This window comes from Argentina silus, assembly GCF_951799395.1.
Source record: "Argentina silus genome assembly, chromosome: 6".
Taxonomy (NCBI): domain Eukaryota; kingdom Metazoa; phylum Chordata; class Actinopteri; order Argentiniformes; family Argentinidae; genus Argentina; species Argentina silus.
Genome location: NC_139660.1, coordinates 6355309 through 6379732, shown reverse-complemented (window position 1 = coordinate 6379732; position 24424 = coordinate 6355309). Strand labels below are relative to the sequence as shown.

Genomic DNA, 24424 nt, shown 5'->3' with positions numbered 1-24424 from the left:
TGTCACATCTTCACATCATTTGTTTTACAATAAGCCTGATCACGGTAGACTTCTATATTGTGTTAGTTAGGAAAAGCAGGCCTATATGATGATTGGAAGACAACGATGACCTAAGGTAAAACCATGCTCCTGTCCTCCTGTTCCTCTGCGAGGCCTGGCCAGGAGCCTGGGGTGACAGCAGTGTGAAGGTTATTACAGCAGGACACGGTCGCCTGCATACACACACACACACACACACACACACACTCATACTCACACCCACACTCACACTCACACTCACACACACTCACTCTCACACTCTCGTGCCTTACACCATGCTGGTCCTGGGCGTTGAGAGCCTGCAGGGTGTGAACTAAAAACATTGTGTAACTAATGGCTACATCAGCTCTCTCCTCTCCTCTCCTCTCCTCTCCTATCATCTCCTCTCCTCTCCTCTCCTCTCTCTCTCTCGTGTGAGCAGACACACATGCTGCCTAAAGCACAGGGGGAAGTGAATAGTATTGACCAGGTCCTGGGCGTTGAGAGCCTGCAGGGTGTGAACTTAAAACATTGTGTGACTAATGGCTACATCAGCTCTCCCTCTCCTCTCCTCACACACACACACACACACACACACACACACACACACACACACACACACCAAACACACACACACACACACACACACACACACACACACACACACACACACACTTGCTACCTAATGCACAGGGGGTACAGTAGTATTGACCAGGTTCTGGATGTAAACGACTGTGTCTCACTAATGGCTGCATCAGCCCAGGTTGTTTTCTGCTACCTCATCTAATCACTTCGCCTTCAGACTCACGCTGTTGTTATTTTCCTCTTGGCTAGCTTTGATCCTTCTCGGCTGATCATCAGGCTTGTTTTTGCCTCCCCATATAGGCTGGGTTGGATATGTACATTTGCATTGGGATGATATTGTTATTGTTATTGTTTTTGCCATTAGAAAGAGTCTTTGTTTGTAGTCATTTCATTGATGCCCCAGTGGACTAGTTGGGTGTCCACAGGGTGTTTTGGTCTGAAATGAACTCTAACAGACTGAGAGTCCTGGTAGACCTAATAAATGCCCTGCACCTCTCTGTGTTCCAGACTGTGCCGTGAACGTTCACAAGAGCTGCAGGACTCTACTGGCCGAGTGCACCAGCAGCAAGAACAAGGTCGGGTCAACACGCAGCTCCCGAAACACATCATATGGAGACCAGTTAGACTGGTGCAGTGTCTTGATTGTTCAGTTCTCTTCTCGTGGTTGTGAATGCTTGCTTCTCTTTCTCCTGTCAGAAGGATTCTGTGCATAGGACCTCCGGAACAGCGTCTCCTAACCTAGGTGAGGAAAAATGACACCCACACACGTACTACCGCACACAAAAACCACCACACACAAAAACTACCACACACAAAAACCACCACACACAAAAACACGCACTACCACAGAACAGAAGTAGGGGGTGAAGGAAAGGAGGAAGGAATAGATAGAGGAGGAAATGGAAAGGAGGAGGCGTGTGTGATGATTTTACTGGTCCCTGACGGTCAAATTAATGATCTCCAAAGCTCTGTTGTTTACTGAGGTCAGCTGTGGCGGGATTAGTGGTGTTGTTGGGTTACGATGAGCATAGAGGACAGGTGAGGGTGGACAGGTGAGACTGGGCTTGCTCACACTGAGATCTTATTTTAACCTTTTTACCCAATCAACTGACCAGGTAGAATAAAGGTAACATCGATGAATAGGTGCAGGTACTGTATCCATACTGGCCCTATTCAAGCCTCAGGGCTGCCATTGCTTGTTAAGCCTTGCCTCCTGTGTGGAGAGAGATTGGTAACCAGCAGGCCCCAGGAGGTGATAATTAGATGGCTGGATCTCCTACTGCTCGGTCCTCTAGGGGAACCTGGCTTTGAGACCATTACTCCTGGAAACTTCTAGAACTCTCTGTGCCACGTGCCAAAGCTCCATGTTATTGTTGACAGTACAGTATATACTATACTGTAGGCCTAGTCTGAAAAAGGTCCACGGTGCGGTCGTTCCTCTCTCGGCCTGATATTCAGAGACTAATGCATGCTCTTATTACTAGCAGGCTTGATTGTTGTAACGCTCTCCTGCCTGGTCTGCCCAAAAAAGCCATTGTTTCAGCTGCAAACCATACAAAACACGGCAGCGAGAGTCCCGACCAAGACCCGATGGACAGCGCATATTACACCGCTTTTCAAAGTCTCTACATTGGTTGCCTGTTTTTAGAATGACCCACTGAAGAGTAATATGACTGACTTGCATTGGTCTCTACAGCCGTCTACAGTGCACTCCTCACTTGATCTTTGTTTTAACTGTTTTAACAGCTATGGCTGTAATACTTGTATTATCCTCCTTTTTTGTATTTTGTTTTTATTTCTCAGTGGCTGACTCACTTATCTTCATAATTCTCATAATTTCTGTAAAGCGCGTTGTGTTGCATCTGTGTATTAAATGTGTGTGTATATAAAAAGCGTTTGATTTGGGGTGCTTAGTGGCATAGCAAGGTTCCTGGTTCGATTCCGACCCTCGACATATCTTGCATGTCATCCCTCCTCTCTCTCACCCATCCTTAATATACTAATAATAATATATGCAAAGTTACATTGCGGTGAGTGCATACATTTCCCAGTATATACTGTATGGTCCCAGCGGAAATCAAACCCACAACCTTAGCGTTGTTAATGCCATGCTCTACCAACTGAGCTCCTGTCTATCCCAATAAAGCAGAAATATTTAAAAAGAAAAAAAAGCGTTTGATTTGATTTAGTCAACACAAGTTTATTAGTTTAATTGGTTATATAATCGTATTACATTTTAGCCCAGAGCCATCTCACGTCATTCAACATGGGCTAAAGCCCCAGTTAAGCTGCTGTGTTTGTCTCTGGAGAACAGCAGGCCTCCTCTAACAGACAGATAGACACCTGTGTGCTTCCCCCCCCCCCCCCCCCCCCCATTGGTCAATCTCTACTGCTTATTATCTTCTACTGCTTCAGGCAGAAGCCCTCCCTTAGAACAGCAGGAGAGGCTAGGCAATGCAGAGAGAGGGGAAGGGATGAGTGGCAAGGGACTAAGGGAGGGCAGGAGAAGGAGAGAGACACACAGGGGGAGAGGCCCAGAGTAGGGAAGGGGCATGCGTGAATTCTAGAATGTTCCAGATAAAGAGGCATATAAAGCCTGCCATGGAGCGCCAGCCCCTTAGTTTTTATCTGTTTGACTCCAGCGAGCATCATCTCAGGTCCATTCCCTACTCTGAGACAGCCAGGATGGAGATAACATCTAGCCGAGGCAAGGGCCAGCAGAGGGGTGTCAGACCCCCCTCCTCTTGGGCGGTATCTGGTCGTCTGAGTGTCAGGATGCTGATGCAGCGAGACCTGTTCACCTGCCGCTTCCTGAGCTCCCCGACGCACTCCTGGCTACGTCGCTACTGGAACCGCGGGGGCTCGAACCAGGACCCTTCCTCCTTCTCCTCACCCTCCTCTCATCTCTCCCCAGCCCTGAGAGACCGCGACAGGGATCGGGACCAGTCAAGCAGCAGCCCGGCCCCGGATGGCCCCTCCGGCTCACCCCGCATCCCAGGCATGACCCTCACCCCGTGGAGAGCCAGCGACCATCACCACCACCACCATCACCACCACCACCACACCTTCAGTACCGTAGCCAACGCCTTCCACAGCCACAACCTCAGCCACAACAGCAGCTCCGGGTGAGTGTTTCAGTAGGACACATACCGTACCACTGGCTGATAACCTGCTAATAAATTATGTTCCACTGCATCCTATGATTACTGGACAGGAGCCGCAGTGGACATGCTTTGTTGACAAGGTGTCTTTCAATATTTGAATGACTTTCAGTGTGTTTTTTTTTTCTCTTTTTTTCCATCACCTGAAGCAAATCAGCTTACCTTGTAGTATATGTCTCCGATTTCCTTGCTCATGTAAATCTAGGGTATTTATAGATTCTTGTCTTCCCGCAGAAATACTGGGCCTAGTTTATTTGATGCACATTTCTGATGTGTTATTTATAGATGACTGGCCACTGCAGACTGTCAAGTACATTTACCTGCTCCTTGAATTGAGTCGAGACAGTCCTTTATAGAGCCAGTGCTGCCATTGATAGAGCATCTTACAGTGAGGCTGGTAGGCAGGCAGAGAGAGGGAGGTGTGTGGCTTTGTCTCTACCTCCTGTGTTAGTCTCTCAGCATGCTAGCTGTGTGTGTCTCTCTCTCTCTGCTGTGCTAGGGCTAGGGCTAGGGTTAGGGTTAGGGCTAGGATCTCTTTGCCAATCTCAGCAGCATTGTCTCTCATTTAGCATTTATGCTTAGTGCGTATGCTGAAAACCTCTAGGGCATTGAGCAGGAAGATAGCTGTTTCTGTTCCTCTCTCTGCGTCCCCGGTGTTAGGGTGAAGGTGAGGGTCCCTCAGCGTCTTGTGTGCCAGGGTTAGTGATAGGGTTAGGGTCTTTGTATGTCTGTGCCAGGGCTAGGGTTAGGGTCCCTCAACATCATGCATGCCACTCTGGACATGTGGCGTTCCTCTTTCAGATCCATCCCAGGGGAGATGGACGAGACGGACGCCCTCAAGTTCAAACGCTTCAACGAAGACAACGTGTCCCTGGCCCCTTCCACCACTGAGTCCATCATCGTAGAGGGTAGGTGTGCAGTTGTGTTGTTTCCCTAATGATAGTGATAATGTTGATACTGTTCGTTTTGACACAATGATTGCAGTGCTTTACCATATAAATGTATGGGTACACATAGGAAGCAGGTGTGAATAAATGTGGCTGAAATGTGTTGAGATGTGTGGGAGGTGGAGAGTCAAATGAGATGTGTTGAGGAGTGAGCCGTAACCATAGCCAGCCTCATTAAGCTGGAGTGTGTGGGAGAGGGAGAGCCAGCCTGGGTGTCTGTCTGCTCATCTAGCTTTAACCAATGTGTTACTGTCGTGCGCCCTGGTTATGGAAGAGCAGTTTGATATGTGGGAGTGTTAGCTGTAGCAATGTGAGATTTTGTGATTTTTAATGTGATGAATTTTACCTTTTGTTATTCATGGAAATTGAATAATTATTTTATTTTACTTTTTTCTCAAATTGCTTTTTTACATAATTGAAACGGACCGATTATCGAACTGGTATAATGTTTCCCTTTTCTGCGTTCTGTTGATCACAACCCTGGTTAGAGCCTCACATACACATTGAATCTGTACTGAGCTTAGCTTTGCCAGTGGATAATATCTGTGCTGTGTTCTTCCCTTCCCCCCTCCCCTCCCTTCTCCTACCCCTCCCCTTCCCTGCCACTCCCCTCCCCTCCCCTCCCTTCCCTCCCCTCCCTTCCCCTCCCCTTCTCCTACCCCTCCCCTCCCCTCCCTTCCCCTCCCCTCCCTTCCCCTCCCCTTCTCCTACCCCTCCCCTCCCCTTCCCTGCCACTCCCCTCCCCTCCCCTCCTCTTACCTGCCCCTCCCCTCCCGTCTCCTACCCCTCCCCTACCGTCTCCTACCCCTCCCCTACCGTCTCCTACCCCTCCCCTACCCACGCACACACCCTCTCCACAGATGCGTACTACTCTGCGGTGCGAGCTGATCTGGAGTCAGATGCTCAGGACCTGGAGGTGGAGTCATGGAGTCAGGCTGTGGACCAGCAGTTTGTCAAGGAACACACCAAGGAGATGGTCAAGAGACAAGATGTCATCTACGGTAGGGTGACTGTCATATATACCAGCTTTGCTTCACCTGCTAGTCTTTCTTTGTTCTTCAAGTGTGAGATCTTTCTTATATGGATCTGTTTATGCCTTCTCGTCGTTTGTATTGGAATTATGAGAACTTTATTCAGTCATCTTTGTCTCACGATGATCTATTGGTCTCTAGTTATTATAAGTTCAGACCATATTGATCAGCTAATCTGTGAAAGGCCAAGTTGAGGCTAGCCAACCAGACTGTCCCTGACCCTGTCCTCCTGGTTGATCTCCTCAGAGCTGATGCAGACAGAGATGCACCACGTGCGGACCCTGAAGATCATGCTACGTGTTTACGTCAGGGAGCTGAAGGAGAACCTACAGATGGACGAGCGAAGGCTGGAGTGTCTGTTCCCTCGTCTGGAGAACCTTCTAGAACTGCACACCAACTTCCTGTCCCGCCTGAAAGAACGACGTCGAGACTCCATGCAGCCCGGCACCGACAGGAACTACTCCATACAGAGGCTGGCTGACCTGTTAATCACACAGGTAGGAACAACTACACACAGGGACACAAAATTATATACACACACACACACACACACACACACACACACAGCTGAATAGGTCTCATGGTTGTCTCTCTCTCTCCAGTTTTCAGGTGAGATTGGAGAGAGGATGAAGGAGAGTTATGGTGACTTCTGCAGCCACCACACTGAGGCTGTCAGCTACTACAAAGAACAGCTCCAGAACCACAAGAAGTTCCAGCACCTCATACGGGTAAATGGAGGAGGACATCTTGGGCTAGTTTGCACTACTGCCACTGTGCTTTTGAAGAAGTCAGCAATGTCCCAAAATCTAGATTGTTCTGTTCTGAAATATTTTGATATGCAATCACTGGTTAAACAAACACACTTTTCTGGCATATGAACACTTAATGTTAGTGGGATTTTTTTAAATCTTTTTAACATCGCTGCCCTTTTTCTTCCAGAAAATCAACAACTTGTCTATCGTGCGAAGACTAGGAGTGACGGAGTGTATTCTACTGGTGACACAACGCATCACCAAGTACCCAGCACTGGTGGAGCGCATTGTACAGAACACAGAAGGTATGGAACACACACACACACACACACACACACACAGACACACACACAGACACACACACACACACAGACACACACAGACACACAGACACACAGACACACAGACACACACACACACAGACACAGACACACACACAGACACACACACACACACAGACAGACAGACTCCAGCCAAGAGTATTGTTATACAGAGGAGCATAAGGAGCATATGAATGAAAAGGAACTTCACGTAGTATAGTAGTAGTAACTCTGCTTGATCCTGTTTTCTCCCAGCGGGTACAGAGGAGCACGAGGAACTGACCCGGGCTCTGGGCCTGATCAAGACCGCCATCGTTCAGGTGGACGCGCTGGTCAATGTCCACGAGAAGGCCTCGCGCCTCCGAGACATCGCCGCCAAGATGGAGCCCAAGTCCCTGGGCAAGATCAAAGATGGCCGCGTGTTCCGTAGAGAGGACCTGGCCCAGGGACGCCGCGGGCTGCTGCACCAGGGCACCGTCAACTGGAAGGCCGCCTCCGGCAGACTCAAAGGTACCAGGATGACCGTGGGGCTGGCTGCATGTCGGTAGTCTACTGTGGCTTCCTCTCCTTGTCTCCTCTCCTACATTTGTCAACAGCAGTCTTGTCCCCTCCCCTTTTACTTATCTCTTTTAACCCTTTCTTTTCAGATATTCTTGCAGTGCTACTGTCCGATGTCCTTTTGTTACTACAAGAGAAGGACCAGCGATATGTATTTTCCACTGTGGTGAGTTATAACATCTTAACATTCATCTCAAGTCACATCACAAAGCCCTTCTCAATAGTCGTTGAGTTAGTGGAACGATTCTCTTTGCAAACTTCGACTAGTGAATCCAGGGTGTTTAGTCAGGTGGAGTAGGCTATAGCAGTGTCACTCAGTAGTAGCTGACTGTCCTCCCCTCCTCTCTCCCTCAGGACAACAAGCCGTCAGTGATCTCTCTGCAGAAGCTGATCGTCAGAGAGGTGGCCCACGAGGAGAAGGCCATGTTTCTTATCTGTGCCTCGTCCAACGAGCCTGAGATGTACGAAATACACACAAACTCCAAAGAGGAGCGCAACACCTGGATGACACACATACGCCAGGCTGTCGAGAGGTACAGTACTGCGCACACCTGGTGTGTGTACGTGTGTGTGTGTATTATCAGTTTGTGAAGGCAGTTTTTGTGCACCATAGAGTAGGTTAGGTGGTGTAGTAATCTAAGAACATGATCTATAAGCCTGTGGCTCATGAACACAAGTAAAGCTGACATTAGTTTGGCCGCTTCAGAAATCTGGGCAGATTGATCTTAATGACTCAAGATGATCACATTAGCTTCTGTGAACTGGATGGCTCCTTGGTTAAATCTAATAACACAATGTTATTTCTTTATTTTTCTACACTCTCTCTCTCTCCCTCCCTCTCAGCTGTCCACACACAGAGGAGAGACTCTTCAGTGAGGAGGAAGAGGCTCGAGCCGCCAGATTCAAAGAGTTCCAAGGTAGCGGCAGATCCATGATGCCCTTATTAGGACAGTCTGTAGAGCACATGTGGAACATGATGCTATCCTTCATTCACAATGACTATACAGTGCATTCGGAAAGTATTCAGACCCCATCACTTTTTCCACATTTTGTTTTGTTACCGCCTTATTCTAAAATGGATTCAATTCATTTTTTCCCTCATCAATCTGCACACAATACCCCATAATGACAAAGCCAAAACAGGTTTTTAGAAATGTTTGCTAATTTATTAAAAATAAAAAACTGATATCACATTTACATAAGTATTCAGACCCTTTACTCAGTACTTTGTTGAAGCACCTTTGGCAGCGATTACAGCCTCAAGTCTTCTTGGGTATGACGCTACAAGCTTGACACACCTGTATTTGGGGAGTTTCTCCCATTCTTCTCTGCAGATCCTCTCAAGCTCTGTCAGGTTGGATGGAGAGCGTCGGTGCACAGCTATTTTCAGGTCTCTCCAGAGATGTTCAATCGGGTTCAAGTCCGGGCTTTGGCTGGTCCACTCAAGGACATTCAGAGACTTGTCCCGAAGCCACTCTTGCGTTGTCTTGGTTGTGTGCTTAGGGTTGTTGTCCTGTTGGAAGGTGAACCTTCGCCCCAGTCTGAGGTCCTGAGCGCTCTGGAGCAGGTTTTCATCAGGGATCTCTCTGTACTTTGCTCCGTTCATCTTTCCCTCGATCCTGACTAGTCTCTCCCAGTCCCTGCCACTGAAAAACATCCCCACAGCATGATGCTGCCACCACCATGCTTCACCATAGGGATGGTATTGGCCAGGTGATGAGCGGTGCCTGGTTTCCTCCAGACGTGACACTTGGCCAAAGAGTTCAATCTTGGTTTCATCAGATCAGAGAATCTTGTTTCTCATGGTCTGAGAGTCCTTTAGGTGCCTTTTGGTAAACTCCAAGTGGGCTGTCATGTGCTTTTTACTGAGGAGTGGCTTCCATCTGGCCACTCTACCATAAAGGCCTGATTGGTGGAGTGCTGCAGAGATGGTTGTCCTTCTGGAAGGTTCTCCCATCTCCACAGAAGAACTCTGGAGCTCTGTCAGACTGACCATTGGGTTCTTGGTCTCCTCCCTGACGATGGCCCTTCTCCCCCTATTGCTCAGTTTGGCTGGGCGGCCAGCTCTAGGAAGAGTCTTGGTGGTTCCAAACTTCTTCCAATTTGATTGAATGATGGAGGCTACAGTGTTCTTGGGGACCTTCAATACTGCAGAATTCTTTGTTTTGTACCCTTCCCCAGATCTGTGCCTCGACACAATCCTGTCTCAGAGGTCTATGGACAATTCCTTAAACCTCACGGCCTGTTTTTTGCTCTGACATGCACTGTCAACTGTGGGACCTTATATATACAGGTGTGTGCTGTTCCAAATCATGTCCAATCAATTGAATTTACCACAGGTGGACTCCAATCAAGTTGTAGAATCATCTCATGGATGATCAGTGGAAACAGGATGCACCTGAGCTCAATTTCGAGTGTCATAGCAAAGAGTGAATACTTATGTAAATGTGATATTTCAGTTTTTTATTTTGAATAAATTAGCAAACATTTCTAAAAACCTGTATTGTGTGTAGATTGATGAGGGAAAAAATTAATTGAATCAATTTTAGAATAAGGTTGTAACATAACAAAATGTGGAGGGGTCTGAATACTTTCCGAATGCACTGTATGTGAATGTCAGTCAACCGCAAAAATAACTTACGATCAGCTGAACCAAATCAGCTGAATGGTAAAAATAACTTCCGAGAAGTGAAGATGTTCACTTCTCGAGTGGTTCCGCTGATCGGAAGAAGTTATTTTTGCGGTTTACTGAGATTCAGATACAGTCATTGTGAAAGTGAAATGTTTTTTAGCATTGAATGAGGGCATAGTAGTCGATGTTAGTAGAACAGTGTGTCGTTGATACACGGCCACTAGGTGGCGATCATGCATCAGTGATATCGATATTCATGTTTTCTCCTTATTGCCTCAAACAATATCAATGACCATGTCAGTTATCACATATAGAAGGAATCAGGTGAGGACAAAAGCACATTTAGACAGTAAATGGTAAAAAAAAAAAAAAAAAAAAGGTTCAATGTTCATTATGGTTCAATGTTGCCTTTATTCTCACTTCATTCTGTATACCCCTCTCCTCTCCCCTCCTCTCCTCTCCTCTCCTCTCCTCTCCTCTCCTCTCCCCTTTCTCTCCTCTCCCCTTTCTCTCCTCTCCTCTTCTCTCCTCTCCTCTCCTTTCCACTCTCCTCTCCTCTCCTCTCCTCTCCTCTCCCCTTTCTCTCCTCTCCTCTCCTCTCCTCTCCTCTCCTCCATCCCCTAGAGCGTCTGAGCCAGAAGGATGCCCAGATCCTCCAGGGTTTGACAGAAAAGCTGCAGCTCTTTGCAGACATGGCTGAGTCCGTGGCTGGCCTGGAAGACACAGCATCACGCTCGCGCCTGCTGCTCCGAGGTGACGCCTCCGACCTCCACCAGGGGGAGACGCTGCTCAAGGGAGCCATCACTGAAGGTAGAGAACACAGTTCACATACAGACAGACACAAACACACACGCAAACACGACCCAACAACACATGCACGCACACACACATGCACACACATATGCACACACACACACACACACACACACACACACACACACACACACACACACACAAGAGGAATAACATGCATGCCTAATTCCATATCAGACCCTGCTTCATCTGAAATGGATAGGAATCAGCATTATGTTAATAACTCAACCTTCCCCTTATGATAGAAAATTGGGTGGTTTTGAAAGTGAAGGGACACTTGTCAAATATATCTCTCTCTCCGTCCTTCACTTCAGTGGAAAACCTCCAGAACTTGCTGCTGTCTGGTGTGAGGGAACCGGCACCACGACCAGAGGAGGGCCAGAACTCTGGATCTCTACCTAGGAGAGCAGAGACCTTTGGGGGCTACGACAGCAGCCCCACTATCCTCAACAAGAGTGAGTCCAACATCCAAGCATCAAAATGGACTTCCGAGTGCATCCTTTTTTTTTTTTTTTTTTTCTTATTATTCCATTATCGTATAATTTGCATAAATGTGAATCTTGCTGTGTGTGTGTGTGTGTGTGTGTGTGTGTGTGTGTGTGTGTGTTGTAGACGGCAGTGTGAAGAAGAAGAACTACAGTGGCGAGGCCAAGCCCAGAGAGAGGAGCCAGAGGGCCAGCTCTGACCCCCTGCTGAAGGAGATCTGTGCCAATCAAGCCCTGGAGCAGGTGGTGACACACACTCACACACACACACACACACTGTCCCACAGTAGACCAGAGTAAATACAGATAAAAGCACCAGACTAGAACACGTCATTGAGAAACGTTCCATGTCCTCATATTTACTCTAAACCTGTTCTCTTGGGTAACTGTGTTTGATGAGTAGAAGGCCTAGTATTGTGAACTGAGTTATGGATGCAGACACACTCACCACAGTGATTGACCTACAGCATTGTAGGATAACTAAGGCTTGCCCGTATGACTCTGGTTGAAATGGTTTCCTTGTGTCTCCCAGGTTGATGAATCATCCCCTCCTCCCAGTTGGAATCCCATCTGGTCCAACTCCTTCCCTGAAGCTGAGGTACGCTAGGGAACTGCTCTTTACCCTCAACAAGCCTGTTTTACCACACCATTCAAACTATCAATGTTCCTGGTTTTGTTCAGTGAATATGGTAATGTGATCTCCAGTTGATTTAAAAAAAAAAACTAAAAAACTGTTCTTGTATTTTCCAGTTCTTTGATCGTGTGCTGATGCTGTCCCAAAGGCTCTACAGCCTGGAGGTAAAACATCACTACTACTACTACTACACCACTATGCTACTACTACTACTACACCACTATACTACTACTACTACTACACCACTATACAACTACTACTACTACACTACTACTACTACTAAAGCCTCACTACTGACAAAGTTGGACATATTGGTGTTTAACATTGTTGGCACCAAAACACTGTTCTATCAGTTCCTATCTTGGTTGATTAAGTGTGACTTGACCATGAACAATCCATAGCACAGCCCTCCTCCATACTTAACAGGACCTGACGCCTAACCTGTCTGTCCTGTACGCACAAATGTTGTTTGCAATTTTAGTGTGAAAATGGCTTGTGATGTCAAGTATGGGCATATAATTGGATGTTGAGATGGAACACATGCTAACAGCACAGACTTCAATGTCAACAGTACCTGTTAACTACTTTAAGGGCTTTTCCCATGACAACAGTAATAACAGCGTAGTTGTTCAATGGTGCTCTAAGGGTTTTGTTGTACTTAAGCTAAGTGCAGTGCCGCTGCCCTCGAAGCCTGATTGATGGGTGCTTTTCAATCCTATTTGACTCTGTTCTCTCCCCCCGTCTCTCTCTGGCTGGTACCTCTCCTCTCCTCTCTCCAGGCCATCATCTCCCAGCAGGACAGCCACATTGAGCTCCAGCGCGCCTCCTTCCCCGGCCGCCACCGTGGCAACGTCCTCCTGGAGCAGGAGAAGCAACGGACGCTGGCGCTGCAGAGGGAGGAGCTGGCCAGCTTCCACAAGCTGCAGTCGCAGCACCGCCAGGAGCAGGTGCGCTGGGAGAGGGAGCGGGAGCGCCACCGCGTGGCGGTGGAGGTCACGGAGGCGCGGCTACGCCAGAAGGAGGAGGAGTGTGGCAGGCTGGAGGAGAGACTGGCGGAGGAGAGGGAGGAGCTGGACAGGCAGAGGCAGACCTACCAGCACGACCTGGAGAGGCTGAGGGAGTCCACCAGGGCCGTGGAGAAGGAGAAGGAGAAGCTGGAGCAGCAGAGGAAAATCAAGAGGAAGACCATCGAGGTGGGTGGTAGTGATGATGATGATGATGATGTTGATTTTATTCCTATCTCAACAGATCTGTTTCTCTCCCACACACACCGTACAGCAAACCCTGAAAAGAAACTGCTGTTTCTTAGTCTTCTCCTTCCTGGAGAACACTGGCTCATAGATGTAGATGTGAACATTCATACCTGGATAAGATAAGGCATGTCGAGACCTGTTGAGCCAGGTGAAGGAGCTCAGGCCATTCCCACGCCCCTGCCTCTCTCTCTTTCTCTCTCTCTCTCTCTCTCTCTCCCCCTCTCTCTCCCTCCCTCCATCTCCCCACCCCCCCCTCTCCCTCCCTCCCTGGCATCTCTGCCCCTCTCACCATCTGCCCCCCTGGCATCAGCAGCAGCCTATATGGAATATCAGCAGCCCTGAGCTAGGAGCCCTGAACAATGTGCCAGTGTGCAGGAGAAAGGGCTTGGGCTTGGGCATAGGCTTCTCCTGTATCACCTCCCCCTCCCTGCCCACTCCCTGCCACCTCCCTTCATACCACCCTGCCTGCCTGCCACCTGCCTCGCTGCCCCCTTACCACCCTGGGGTGGGGGGCTCCTGTATCAGCCCCCCCCGCCCTCTCCTTCCGTCCCTCCCTCCTTCCTTCCGTCCCTCCCTCCCTCCCACCACCTCCCAGAGCCTGTTTACTGATGGGCATGATAACCACAAGCCATGCCATGGGGGGGAAACACAACCCTGTGACCTGAACACTGACATCTGACTACAGTTGTACCCACTCACCCAGCCAGGAAACCACACACACACACACACACACACACACACAGTAGTCTCTCTTTCTCTCCCTCTTTCACTCTCCATGCAAGACAATGTGTGGTATTGTGTGTGAGTTTCAGGAAAGAGGAGGAAGCTGCTGTAATTTTAGCCATAGTGTTATGGGTCTGTCAAGGAGACGTTATGATACCCAAGATCAGGTTCAGTGGTTTTTATAGAACTCGGATATGTTTTTGTCCTGCGGTGAGGAAGTGAAACTTAGACTCCAATTTTTATTCCAGCTACTTATGCTCTGTACTACTGTACATTACTGTACTACTGTTGTATGCCCACCCACATGTATAACGCGACACACACACACACAAGAGTCTAGTTGATGAGGTACGTCTCTGTCTGAGCTGTCTTGCTGTCTGTGATGTCATCCGTGCCACTGTGCTGTCTGCTGGTCCTAATTGGATGACGTGCACTCTCATTGTTTCTGATTGGGCAGCGTCTTCCACTCTGGCCAGCAGGTCCCCCTGAACTGTGGCCAAATCCAAGGAATTCAAGCCTGTGGCTGAACCATGTCTGCCATTTATCAGGTTACATTTATAGGAGATATTCCCAAATCGCTTCAGTCGTCCGTCTGGCTTTCCATCTGTCTAGCCTCAATTCTATAGTGGCGACAGGCCCCGCTCAGAGCTGAAGAGTATGCACGTAAGCAGATGACATGAATTACCTGCTCCAGTAGAGTACACGTCATCTCATTTATCTGACAAGCAGGGCTTTCACACTGGCAGGAATTCTACCCTGAACATTCTACCGTCGCTCCCGGGAACAAACACTGCCCTTTGTGGATTGATTGGCGGAATTGACTTTGCTCTCAGTGTGTAATACCAGGAATACCAGATAGCCATCTAGAGTGAGTTCAGAGGGCCAAGGAGAGACTGAAGCAAACCACAGAAAGGGTTATATAAGTGGAGGAGATATCATCCCTGGCTAGACCTTGTCTGTCTCATCAGCGACCCTCATGATGCTATTCGGTGTAATGCCCTTTCTCTCTCTCTCTCTCTCTCTCTCTCTCTCTCTTTCTCTCTTTCTCTCTCTCTCTCTCTCTCTCTCTCTCTCTCTCTCTCTGTCTCTCTGTGTTTGTATGTGTTGGTGTGTGTGTTTGTGTTTATGTGTGTCTGTTTGTGTTTGTGTGTGTGTCCACTTAATACTTGCTAAGTGTATGGATGGGATTTTTTTGGCCCTGATAGAAGCTTGTTTTGGGATGGATGTTAGCTCAGAGGCTAACGACATCAAACACAGCCTTTTCATAGTGAATGACCTCATAGTCACAGTTCTGGGCTGGGAGCCAAGCAGACATCATCATCATCATCATCAGACGTTTAATCAAGACCCATCATCATCTGGTAACCTTCAGCTATAATTAGCCCTCATGAAGCAGTGGGTTCTGTCAGTGGGATACTCAGGTGTGTGCATTAAACAGTCAAAAGCTGCACGTTGCTGCATGTCCCACTTCAAAGAAACCTCCTTGTCCATGTTATCTTGTCTTATCACACTCAGGCTATCACGTCCCGGCAGTTCCCACACCGATGGGAGTGGTGCAACTGGACTGTACTCACAGGGTGTCAGGTGAATTGTGAAAGTGTGTGTTTGTGTTGCCTCCAGAAGGAATTGCATTGATTTACAGTCGCACCACTGCCAGGAACTGAGTGTGCTTTTTATTGGACCGGGGAACAGGAAAAAGGGCCTTGGGTTTTGAAATAAAGGCTGTCCTAGTAGATGCACACAGGCAAGGTTGGAATGGGAATGGATCTGAATCAGACAGTTTGAAAGCTGCCCTCTTTGCATTGGCCCTTCAAGCACAGAAAAAAAGAAGAAAGAAAAAAACACTTTTTGAATTCATCCAGGGAAACCAATCTAACTAAAAACCTACTTGTAGTTGTAATTCTCCACATCAACCTCATCAAGGCTACTAACTCATCTGTTTCATGGCCCTCCTCCCTGATGTATGACAGTTGTGACGGTGGTGGTGTTGTTGTTGTTGTGGTGGTGTTGCTAGGCCAATGGCATGCCCTCTCACACTACTAGTTCAAGCTGAGGTCACCTCCTCTGTGACAGCTGTTGTTCCAGATCCACAGGGTCTATACTGTAGTCACACCAGACCTGCTGTCCTCCGGGCAGCCATCCACTCCCACCTAAGCATGCTCATGTAATGCTCAACTCCACGGTTGCGTTCTAACTGCATTGCATGAGTATATATTTCGTCTCGGAGGAGAGGGGGAATATTCGGATAATGTTATTTTTTCGGAGCACAGACAGTGTTGGCAGTGGCTAGCGCGACAGTATGAGTTTGTCTTTGGTTTGTTATTTCAGAGCCGTGTTACGAGCCTAGCGTGAACAGACAGAGGTCCCGCTAGTCTTAAGATGGGGCCGGCCCCCTTCCTTCCTGAGGCATTGTGTACAGGGAAACACTGGAGCGGAGGATTTCTGATAAGTATCCCAAGGAGCTGCTGCTCTGAGGATGAAAGAAGCCACAACATATAATTACACAGATGTACCCTGTTATTAATACAGCATCTGGAAAGCTGCCAGCTCTAATTGTTTATGCGCTGTCAGTCAAGCCTTTGTGCTCCCTGTTCCTCTCCCTCTCTTCCCACTCATATTTGACTCCCTGGAAACCCTGCATTTATGCTGGGCACCTCAGGAGGAAACAATGGAGCATCTGTGTACATGAAGAGGGCAGGGGAGAGGAGGAGAGACGGGAGGGGGGGGAGGGGGGGGGGGGGGGGTGGTAGAGAGAGAAAGTGCTGGTCTAATGCTGAATTCTTCAGGTTCACCTTGGGGCACCTCTATGTGGGGTTGGGTCCATTAGTGCCTCCTTATCCACCATGCAGCCCCTGAAGGAGCCCCAGTTTCATTTTCATTCTATCTCCATCGGATACACGCATACACACACACACACACACACACACACACGTACACACACCCCAGGGATTTCCTGCCCAAATCCATTCCTGTTTCCCGAGATAAATAATTGCGATAAATTATAAATTATAATAAATAATTTCTACGAGCAGCATGACGTGAAATGGAACTGTTAAATTATGTGCGTGCGTGCGCTGTTGTAGCCTACCGTATTTACTTCCACAAAGTCGCCATAAATTCAAAGCACACATGTTGTTTATGCTGAAACTGTAAACGTGACGTTGAAATGCGGTTAATATGTTAATTAAAAAAGAAATAGCGAGGCGAATGCAGAGAGGGCTCCAGCGGAGAGCGTTGTTGACACTAGGGGTGTACCAACAGGTCACTATATCTGTGTGTTTGGACAGTTTGGAACACAAGCTGGACGGCTTAGCCAAGTTCTCCTGGAGAAACTGGCCATTTTCGTTAACAATAGGGCAAAATTTGCTGGAAAGTTAGAGATTTTCATCATAGGTGACATGAAAAAAAACTGGCTTTTGATCAGTCACTTTATACCAACTCTATTATTCATAATATCCATTTAAGTGAATGAATAAACAACAGGTTACCAACAAAATACCACACATTGTCTTGCATGGAGAGAGTGAAAGAGAGAGAAGAAGAAAGAGAGACACGTGTGTGTGTGTGTGTGTGTGTGTGTGTGTGTGTGTGTGTGTGTGTGTGTGTGTGACTTTTCCTCCAGTATGAGTGAGTGGGCTGGAGTGCTAGATAGAGGGCCAACCCTCCCCCTCTGCTCTCATCAACTGAGGGAGAAAAAAGCTTGTTCGCTCTCTCTCTCTCTCTCTCTCTCTCTCCCTCTCTCTCTCCCTCTCTCTCTCCCTCTCTCTCTCTCTCTCTCTCTCTCTCGCTCTCTCCCTCTCTCTCTCCCTCTCTCTCTCCCTCTCTCTCTCTCTCTCTCTCTCCCTCTCTCTCTCTCTCTCTCTCTCTCTCTCTCTCTCTCTCTCTTTCTGCATTCTGCCTCCATACAAAACTCCTCCAGACAAAGAATTCTACATGCTTCAGAATGACACTTAGTATATACCGAGTTGAATACCGGGTTTCCTAGGAGAGATGTGATGAATTCTCGGATTGAACATTCAACCCTAACACACACACACACACCTCCAGCCCCTCCAGAGGGCCCCTGCACAGATGCTTCATGCATATTGCATACATACACGCACACTCACACACAAGTCACACACACACACACACACACACACCTCCAGGCCCTCCTGAGAGGGCCCCCCCTCTGCCCCAGGCCACCCTGTCAGTCATACCCTGTCACAACAGCTGGAGAACCCCACACACAGCTGGATCCATCTGCCCCCTGTGCCCTCCGAGACCTTCTCCCTCATGTGTTTCCCATCTCCAGGAGGAAGTACACACTCATCAATCACACTGTACATGGCAGGAGCAGGACTGCCCTACAGCACAGGTTCTCACACTCTCTGTGTCTGTGACCATTAGCTACAGGCAGCCTGGAGAGGAGTTTTATAGACGTGCTCAGGGTTGATTTGGGAATGTCTCTCTCTCTTCCTCCAAGGTTGTTATAAGTTGGACAATGCAGGCTGTGTTCTCAGCCTGTGATGTAATGAGACCAGTAGTTCTAACTCCCTGCTGATTCAGATTGTTTGTACAAGATGGTACACCTTTATTTGCAGTGGGACTTAGTGAAGGGTTTCATGTTTCGTGTGTGTGTGTGTGTGTGCGCTGCACCATAACACATCAAAAGATGTCTCCAAGCTGCCTGCTCAGCAGAAAGAGTAGCATGTGTTTCTGATTGTCCCTTTATCCCATAAATACCCTGCACTTCTCCAGATTGTGTTTCATCGGCCATGCATTTCCTCTGTGCTGAGCTTAGACGCACTACCCTTTAGAAGCTGTGTTCAAAGAGAATTCAGTTCTCTTAAACACTACCAGCAGTGCAAGTCTCTCCACAAGCTGCCTGGAGCACACACACACACACACACACACACACACACACACACACACACACATACATAAAAATGCAAAAAGCAGAGGGCCCCAATTTACATCCCAAACTCCATTTGGCTGGAGCCATATACAGTGCAGAGTTCGGCAAGCTGTCTTCCATGTAGACATAAAAGATTCCATGACAACATTGTAATGTAATTTCTCTCGCTTGCAAATAATTGTCTTAAACACGACAGCCATTGGAAGTCTAAATCTACAGCGGAGCCGTACTCCATAGCTAAGGCTCTGACGTCAACCTCCCTGCGTCTGCGTGCCTCTCATACCCGTACCTACGCCCTCTCCCCACCAGGTGACTCCGTTCTCTGGGAGCCTGAACGGGGACCTCCTTATGGCCATGCAGAGCAGTGGCAGTGGCGGTAGTGTGGGCACAGACCCGACCCTGCCCCTCCCCCAGAAGACCCACGTGCGGCCCAGCCTCTCGGTGGCGCCCGCCGACTACCTGGAGCGGCCAGAGGTGGCGCTGGCGCGGCGCGAGGCGGGCACGAACGCCGGCCTGCCAGTCAAGACGGAGGTGCCCCTGCATCTGTTCAGCACCACCAACCAGCAGCACAAGCAGGTGGGGGTGCAGCAGCAGATACCCACCAAGCTGGCAGCGCTAAGCAGGGGCAAGGACAAGAGTGGCAAGGGCAAGGCCTCCCATCGTACGGACAGCACTGGTAAGAACTGCAGAGCCAGGGTGCCATCACCACACTGTTAGCACCAGACCACCTGGGTCAAACTTCATTTGAATCAATGGAATGGTTCCAAAAGTGCAAACGCTGCCCAAATGACATACCAAATCAATCTCAAGTATTATCAGTCTTGTGAAGGCTGTTATTCTACACCATACAGTAGGTTAGGTGGTGTGGTAATCTAAGAACATGATTTGTAGGCCTGTGGCTCATGAACACAGTTACAGCTGACATTAAGATTGATCTTAATGACTCAAGATGATCACATTAGCTTCTGTGAACTGGACGGCTCCTTGGTTAAATCTAATAACACAATGTTATCTCTCTGCTTCTCTACACTCACTCACTCTCTCTCTCTCTCTCTCTCTCTCTCTCTCTCTCTCTCTCTCTCTCTCTCTCTCTCTCTCTCTCTCTCTCTCAGCCTCAGTAGATATGAAGCAGATGTTGCCTCTGAAGTTGTCGGTCAGAGACAGAGAAGATGGTTCGCTGAAGGCCAAGCGTTCCATCAGTCCAAACCAGCAGCACCCCCTGTCCCACTCCCTCCACCACCACTCAGGTACGACACAGTTACCCCCTTCTAACACACACACACACACACATACACACACACACCCTACACCCTTTTATAAAGTCTACCTCTACTCACCCCCTGTCCAACCACCACACAGGTACAATACAGTTAACCCCTTCTAACACACACACACACACACACACATGCACACACACACCACACACACCCTAAACCCTTTTATAATGTCTACCTCTACTCACCCCCTGTCAAACCACCACACAGGTAAGACACAGTTAGAGGTACTGAATTTCCCAACACCACCTGAGCAAGCCCAACCCCACCCCAGACACATTTCTTGGTAAAGCCTACCTAGTCTACACACACCCTGTGTCTGTGTAAACACCTATTAAACTGTTCCACCTGATTAACTTTGATGAACGATGTTCTTCTACAACTGACAAACGCTGTCAAATGTCATACCATTACAGATGATGTACAATAATACATTGTGTTATTTTAAGGGTTTTTCTGTATGCATGTACATAGACTTCAATTACTCTTATGCTGCCCATTCATACTGTATTAGAGCAATCACCTAATCTTATCTAGTGATCTATGACCAGCTGACTGGCTGCTACCTCTCTGGCTCTCCTCCCCACAGATCCCGTGAGCCCTCCAGACAGCGGATCTGAGTCCTATCCCTCCTCCACCTACCCTGCCAGTGTCCAGAAGCCCCCCAGCCAGCCTCTGACCCAGGGCCCTAACCCTCTCCATACCCAGGCCCCCAACCCCTTCCACACCCAGTCCCAGACCCTTCCAAACCACCTCCACACCCACACCCAGACCCTGCCCCCTAACCCCCACCAGAGCCAGGCCCCCCCGAACCCTCTCCATGGCCTCAGCCACAGCCACAGTCTCCCCCCTCCCTACAGGATCCCTGAGGAGTTGACCAAGGAGGACGTCATCTTCTTCTGAGCCTCGTCACCAGGCTCCCCACACAGAGCCTGCGCACTGCATTGTGGGCCGAGGCATGGACCCAAAGGGAGGCCTGTGATGTCAGAGCTCCTGAAGAGAGAGAGAGCTCACGTAGAAAACATTTCCTTTAACGATGTCATTTTTTTTAAAGTAACTCTTCTTTCGTAGAAGAATCTATTTTATCATGTCCCGTTCCCCCCTTAAGGAACGCCAGTAACTGCTTTTAATTGCTTTTAATTTAACCCAGAATGTCGATAATGAAGAAAAAAACGTAAACTGTGATCAAGTGAAGGCTTAATCGAACGTGAGAAGGATTGAAGTGAAGACGAATCCAAAGACTTAAGACTGAAGTCGCCTCTCCTCTGAGAATGTGCACCTTTATGGAAGTGAAGCGGGACTGATCAAACGATGACGTCGCTCCCTCGCGGGATGTTTATTTTGTACAGTGTAAATACTCGACATGCGAACTGTATTGATGGACATGGACGTGATGTTGTTTGTGGACTACTGTGTGAGTTGAACTTACAGTTCTTTTGAAGGGTATTTTATTTTTTTTCTTAATCATGTCATTCTTATTATAGAAGACCGAACACTGGAGTTGTTAGTATTGCTCCTTTTGTTAAAGATGAGACTTTCTTTGGTCCAATGGTGGAATTGACAGACATTTCATGCTCTCTCACTCACTCACACAAACCGAATGTTTTACTTCATTTTCATTCATTACAATTGAAAAATTATAATTCACCTGCTACCGGAGATGTATTGTCCTTACTTAAGCCGTCATTTAGTTTCAGAACTTAAATGGATTTAAAAACCATCTACGTTGTTATGTACCCCCACACACGAGTCATCAACACAACCACTCTTGTTGTGTTTACATGATTTGATGATTTGAAGCCAAGGCAGGTAGTTTGGCACCAATGTTGACTAGGGGTCGACTGTGGCATCAGCCTAGTCTAGCTTCCCTAGCCTCTACAATGTCTCTCTACAATGTCTCTTCAATGTCTCTCTACAATGTCTCTTCAATGTCTCTCTACAATGTCTCTACAATGTCTCTTCAATGTCTCTCTACAATGTCTCTTCAATGTCTCTTCAATGTCTCTACAATGTCTCTCTACAATGTCTCTTCAATGTCTCTACAATGTCTCTTCAATGTCTCTCTACAATGTCTCTTCAATGTCTCTTCAATGTCTCTACAATGTCTCTACAATGTCTCTTCAATGTCTCTACAATGTCTCTCTACAATGTCTCTACAATGTCTCTACAATGTCTCTTCAATGTCTCTTCAATGTCTCTTCAATGCTGCCAAGGAGCTGCAATCATAAAGGAAAGGATAGTAAGAGTCATGCTCCAGGAACCATTAGATTCACGTGTCTCTTTCCCCCTCAGAGAATACTGAATTCCCCATTCGGATAAACGCTCCGTATGGTACAGTACACCTCTCCAATGAAATCTCCCTCTTAAAGAAAGCCTCGTCACGTGTACCATGTCAAACATACTGACAGTGTATAGGGAAACACGTGACAGGCAGAATAGCCAGAGGTCAGACAGTGAAGTATTTGAAAGCTTATGTAAATGTAAAGCTATAAACCATTGACATTATATTTGGGCAAGCCAGTATCTGTAATGTAATTCATGGTCTTCTTTTCTTTTTTTTTCTTTTTTTTTTCTTCTTTTTTTTTCTTTTACCATTGCCGTGTCAATCAGTCTGGATTAAAACTCCATTAAGGTTTCGTTCAAAGTCAGCAGTTAGGGGTTTGTTATCTTTCCCTACACAATTCTCTAAACTTAGCAGACACGTGTATCACATGAGAATGCAGTGAGGGCCTCCTGAACATGCAGTGAGGGCCTCCTGAACATGCAGTGAGGGCCTCCTGAACATGCAGTGAGGGCCTCCTGAACATGCAGTGAGGGAAAACATGGCTGTAATTTTTATACTGAACTCTCTTTTTCTGTTAATGTACATCTGTAGACGGTATCATGGGCCTGTACAGGTCCTGAAGGCCACATCATTCTGTTAGGGCAAAGCATGATGGTACATTCCAGGCCAGAGTCTGTTTTCTGTCTGTCCAAATAAGAGTCGGGTACATGAGCTTTGATCACTAGTTGGTGTGAGCTTTCGGAACAAGCACATTTGTTGTTGACCTGTGTTTTCTTATGTATATATTGTACATAGAAGTGATCTCTTGGACGCCAGCCAGCGGTTGGCACATGCATTGAGGCGGCTGAGGCTGGTTGCTCTTTTCTAAATGGACACGATTTTACCATCAGCCAAAATGTGTGCCTAGTTTAGATGCCAGTGACATTTCATAACCCCACAAAACAGGTTATGAGATATAATGGATTCAAATTGTCGGTACAATTATTTAATTTCTTAACCTGTTATATGGGTAGGAAGAAGGTTAGGTGTGCCCTGCTGTTTTGTGACGGTACTCTTATGATTAATGTTGCTGTGTCTTCAACATTCAACATGTGTAGCAGTACGAGGACTAACACACCCACTCATTTCAATTGGTTAACCAAAGAGACATTTGACTAAATGCTGTTTGATGTCATCTACTCTAATATGAAGGGTAGTCAATGATGGTGTTACGCTGTATGTGGTTAATTCCTCTTTCCGGTGAAAGAAAACTAAAGTCTTAAATGTGCTTTTGCTGTACTGAACTGAGTGAGTGAGCGTTTCTACTACAGACCAACCTTGGACCTGTAATATGTGTATAACCAAGATCTTTGTGTGTTCTGCCAATCACACTAGTCACTTTTGGATTGTAGCGTACTTGAAGGGGAAATTAATGTTCATAATGCATACTGTTGTGTTTGTGTACTTTTATTTACCGCTGTCTAATGAAGTTTGTAGCCACAGCAAGGATGATTTTTGTACTGTTGTTTATTCACTGCGAGGCATAGAAAACCTGTGGACAAAAACTGCCTTACAGAAATCTGAATTTTAGTAATAAAGTGTCTTAAAACAACTGTGTGAAGAATCTGAATCTTAGTAATAAAATGTCTTGAAACAAAGTTGCGTTGTGAGATTTATTTAATTTTATTCATATGTGAATTATTGCTTCTTAACTAAAGGTAATTTGTATTACAAAGTTTTTACTTCCAGAATATAATTGGATCCCCAGAGAATCTTGAGGTGGAATCGAAGTGTAAAGTTCATTTGGTTTTCAGGACAGCTTTAGTATTTTCCCCCATTTTTAAATAGTATTGTCACTGAGCTCACCTTGGGTCACATACATCTGATTTTTTATAATTCAAACGGAATAAATCTTTTTATTATTCACATAAATTGCATGAAATTCTCTTTACCGCCACAAGGAGTGCATGATCTAGCTGTCTCTGTGCTTCTAACCTCGTCCCCAGGCTATCAGGCAGAAGTGTCTGGGAACGAGACTACTGTGCTTCTTAACTAAAGGTAATTTAAATTACAAAGTT

At 47.2% G+C, this 24424-nt stretch overlaps 1 protein-coding gene across 1 annotated transcript in view; it reads left to right on the top strand.

Annotated features, from left to right (window-relative positions):
- Nucleotides 1–23959, top strand: part of arhgef18b (rho/rac guanine nucleotide exchange factor (GEF) 18b) — a 34970-nt gene extending 11011 nt beyond the window's left edge. Inside the window, exons 8-28 of the mRNA XM_083671705.1 lie at nucleotides 1111–1178; nucleotides 1300–1345; nucleotides 3518–3728; nucleotides 4566–4672; nucleotides 5572–5712; nucleotides 5989–6239; nucleotides 6345–6470; nucleotides 6682–6799; nucleotides 7070–7324; nucleotides 7462–7538; nucleotides 7727–7905; nucleotides 8216–8289; nucleotides 10629–10814; nucleotides 11132–11272; nucleotides 11430–11545; nucleotides 11835–11900; nucleotides 12053–12100; nucleotides 12716–13129; nucleotides 19119–19485; nucleotides 19922–20056; nucleotides 20673–23959. Of these exons, the coding sequence (XP_083527831.1) occupies nucleotides 1111–1178; nucleotides 1300–1345; nucleotides 3518–3728; nucleotides 4566–4672; nucleotides 5572–5712; nucleotides 5989–6239; nucleotides 6345–6470; nucleotides 6682–6799; nucleotides 7070–7324; nucleotides 7462–7538; nucleotides 7727–7905; nucleotides 8216–8289; nucleotides 10629–10814; nucleotides 11132–11272; nucleotides 11430–11545; nucleotides 11835–11900; nucleotides 12053–12100; nucleotides 12716–13129; nucleotides 19119–19485; nucleotides 19922–20056; nucleotides 20673–20986 (3440 nt within the window). The 3' untranslated portion in view covers nucleotides 20987–23959. The remainder of the gene's footprint in view (nucleotides 1–1110; nucleotides 1179–1299; nucleotides 1346–3517; nucleotides 3729–4565; nucleotides 4673–5571; nucleotides 5713–5988; nucleotides 6240–6344; nucleotides 6471–6681; nucleotides 6800–7069; nucleotides 7325–7461; nucleotides 7539–7726; nucleotides 7906–8215; nucleotides 8290–10628; nucleotides 10815–11131; nucleotides 11273–11429; nucleotides 11546–11834; nucleotides 11901–12052; nucleotides 12101–12715; nucleotides 13130–19118; nucleotides 19486–19921; nucleotides 20057–20672) is intronic.
- Nucleotides 23960–24424: the final 465 nt, after the last annotated feature.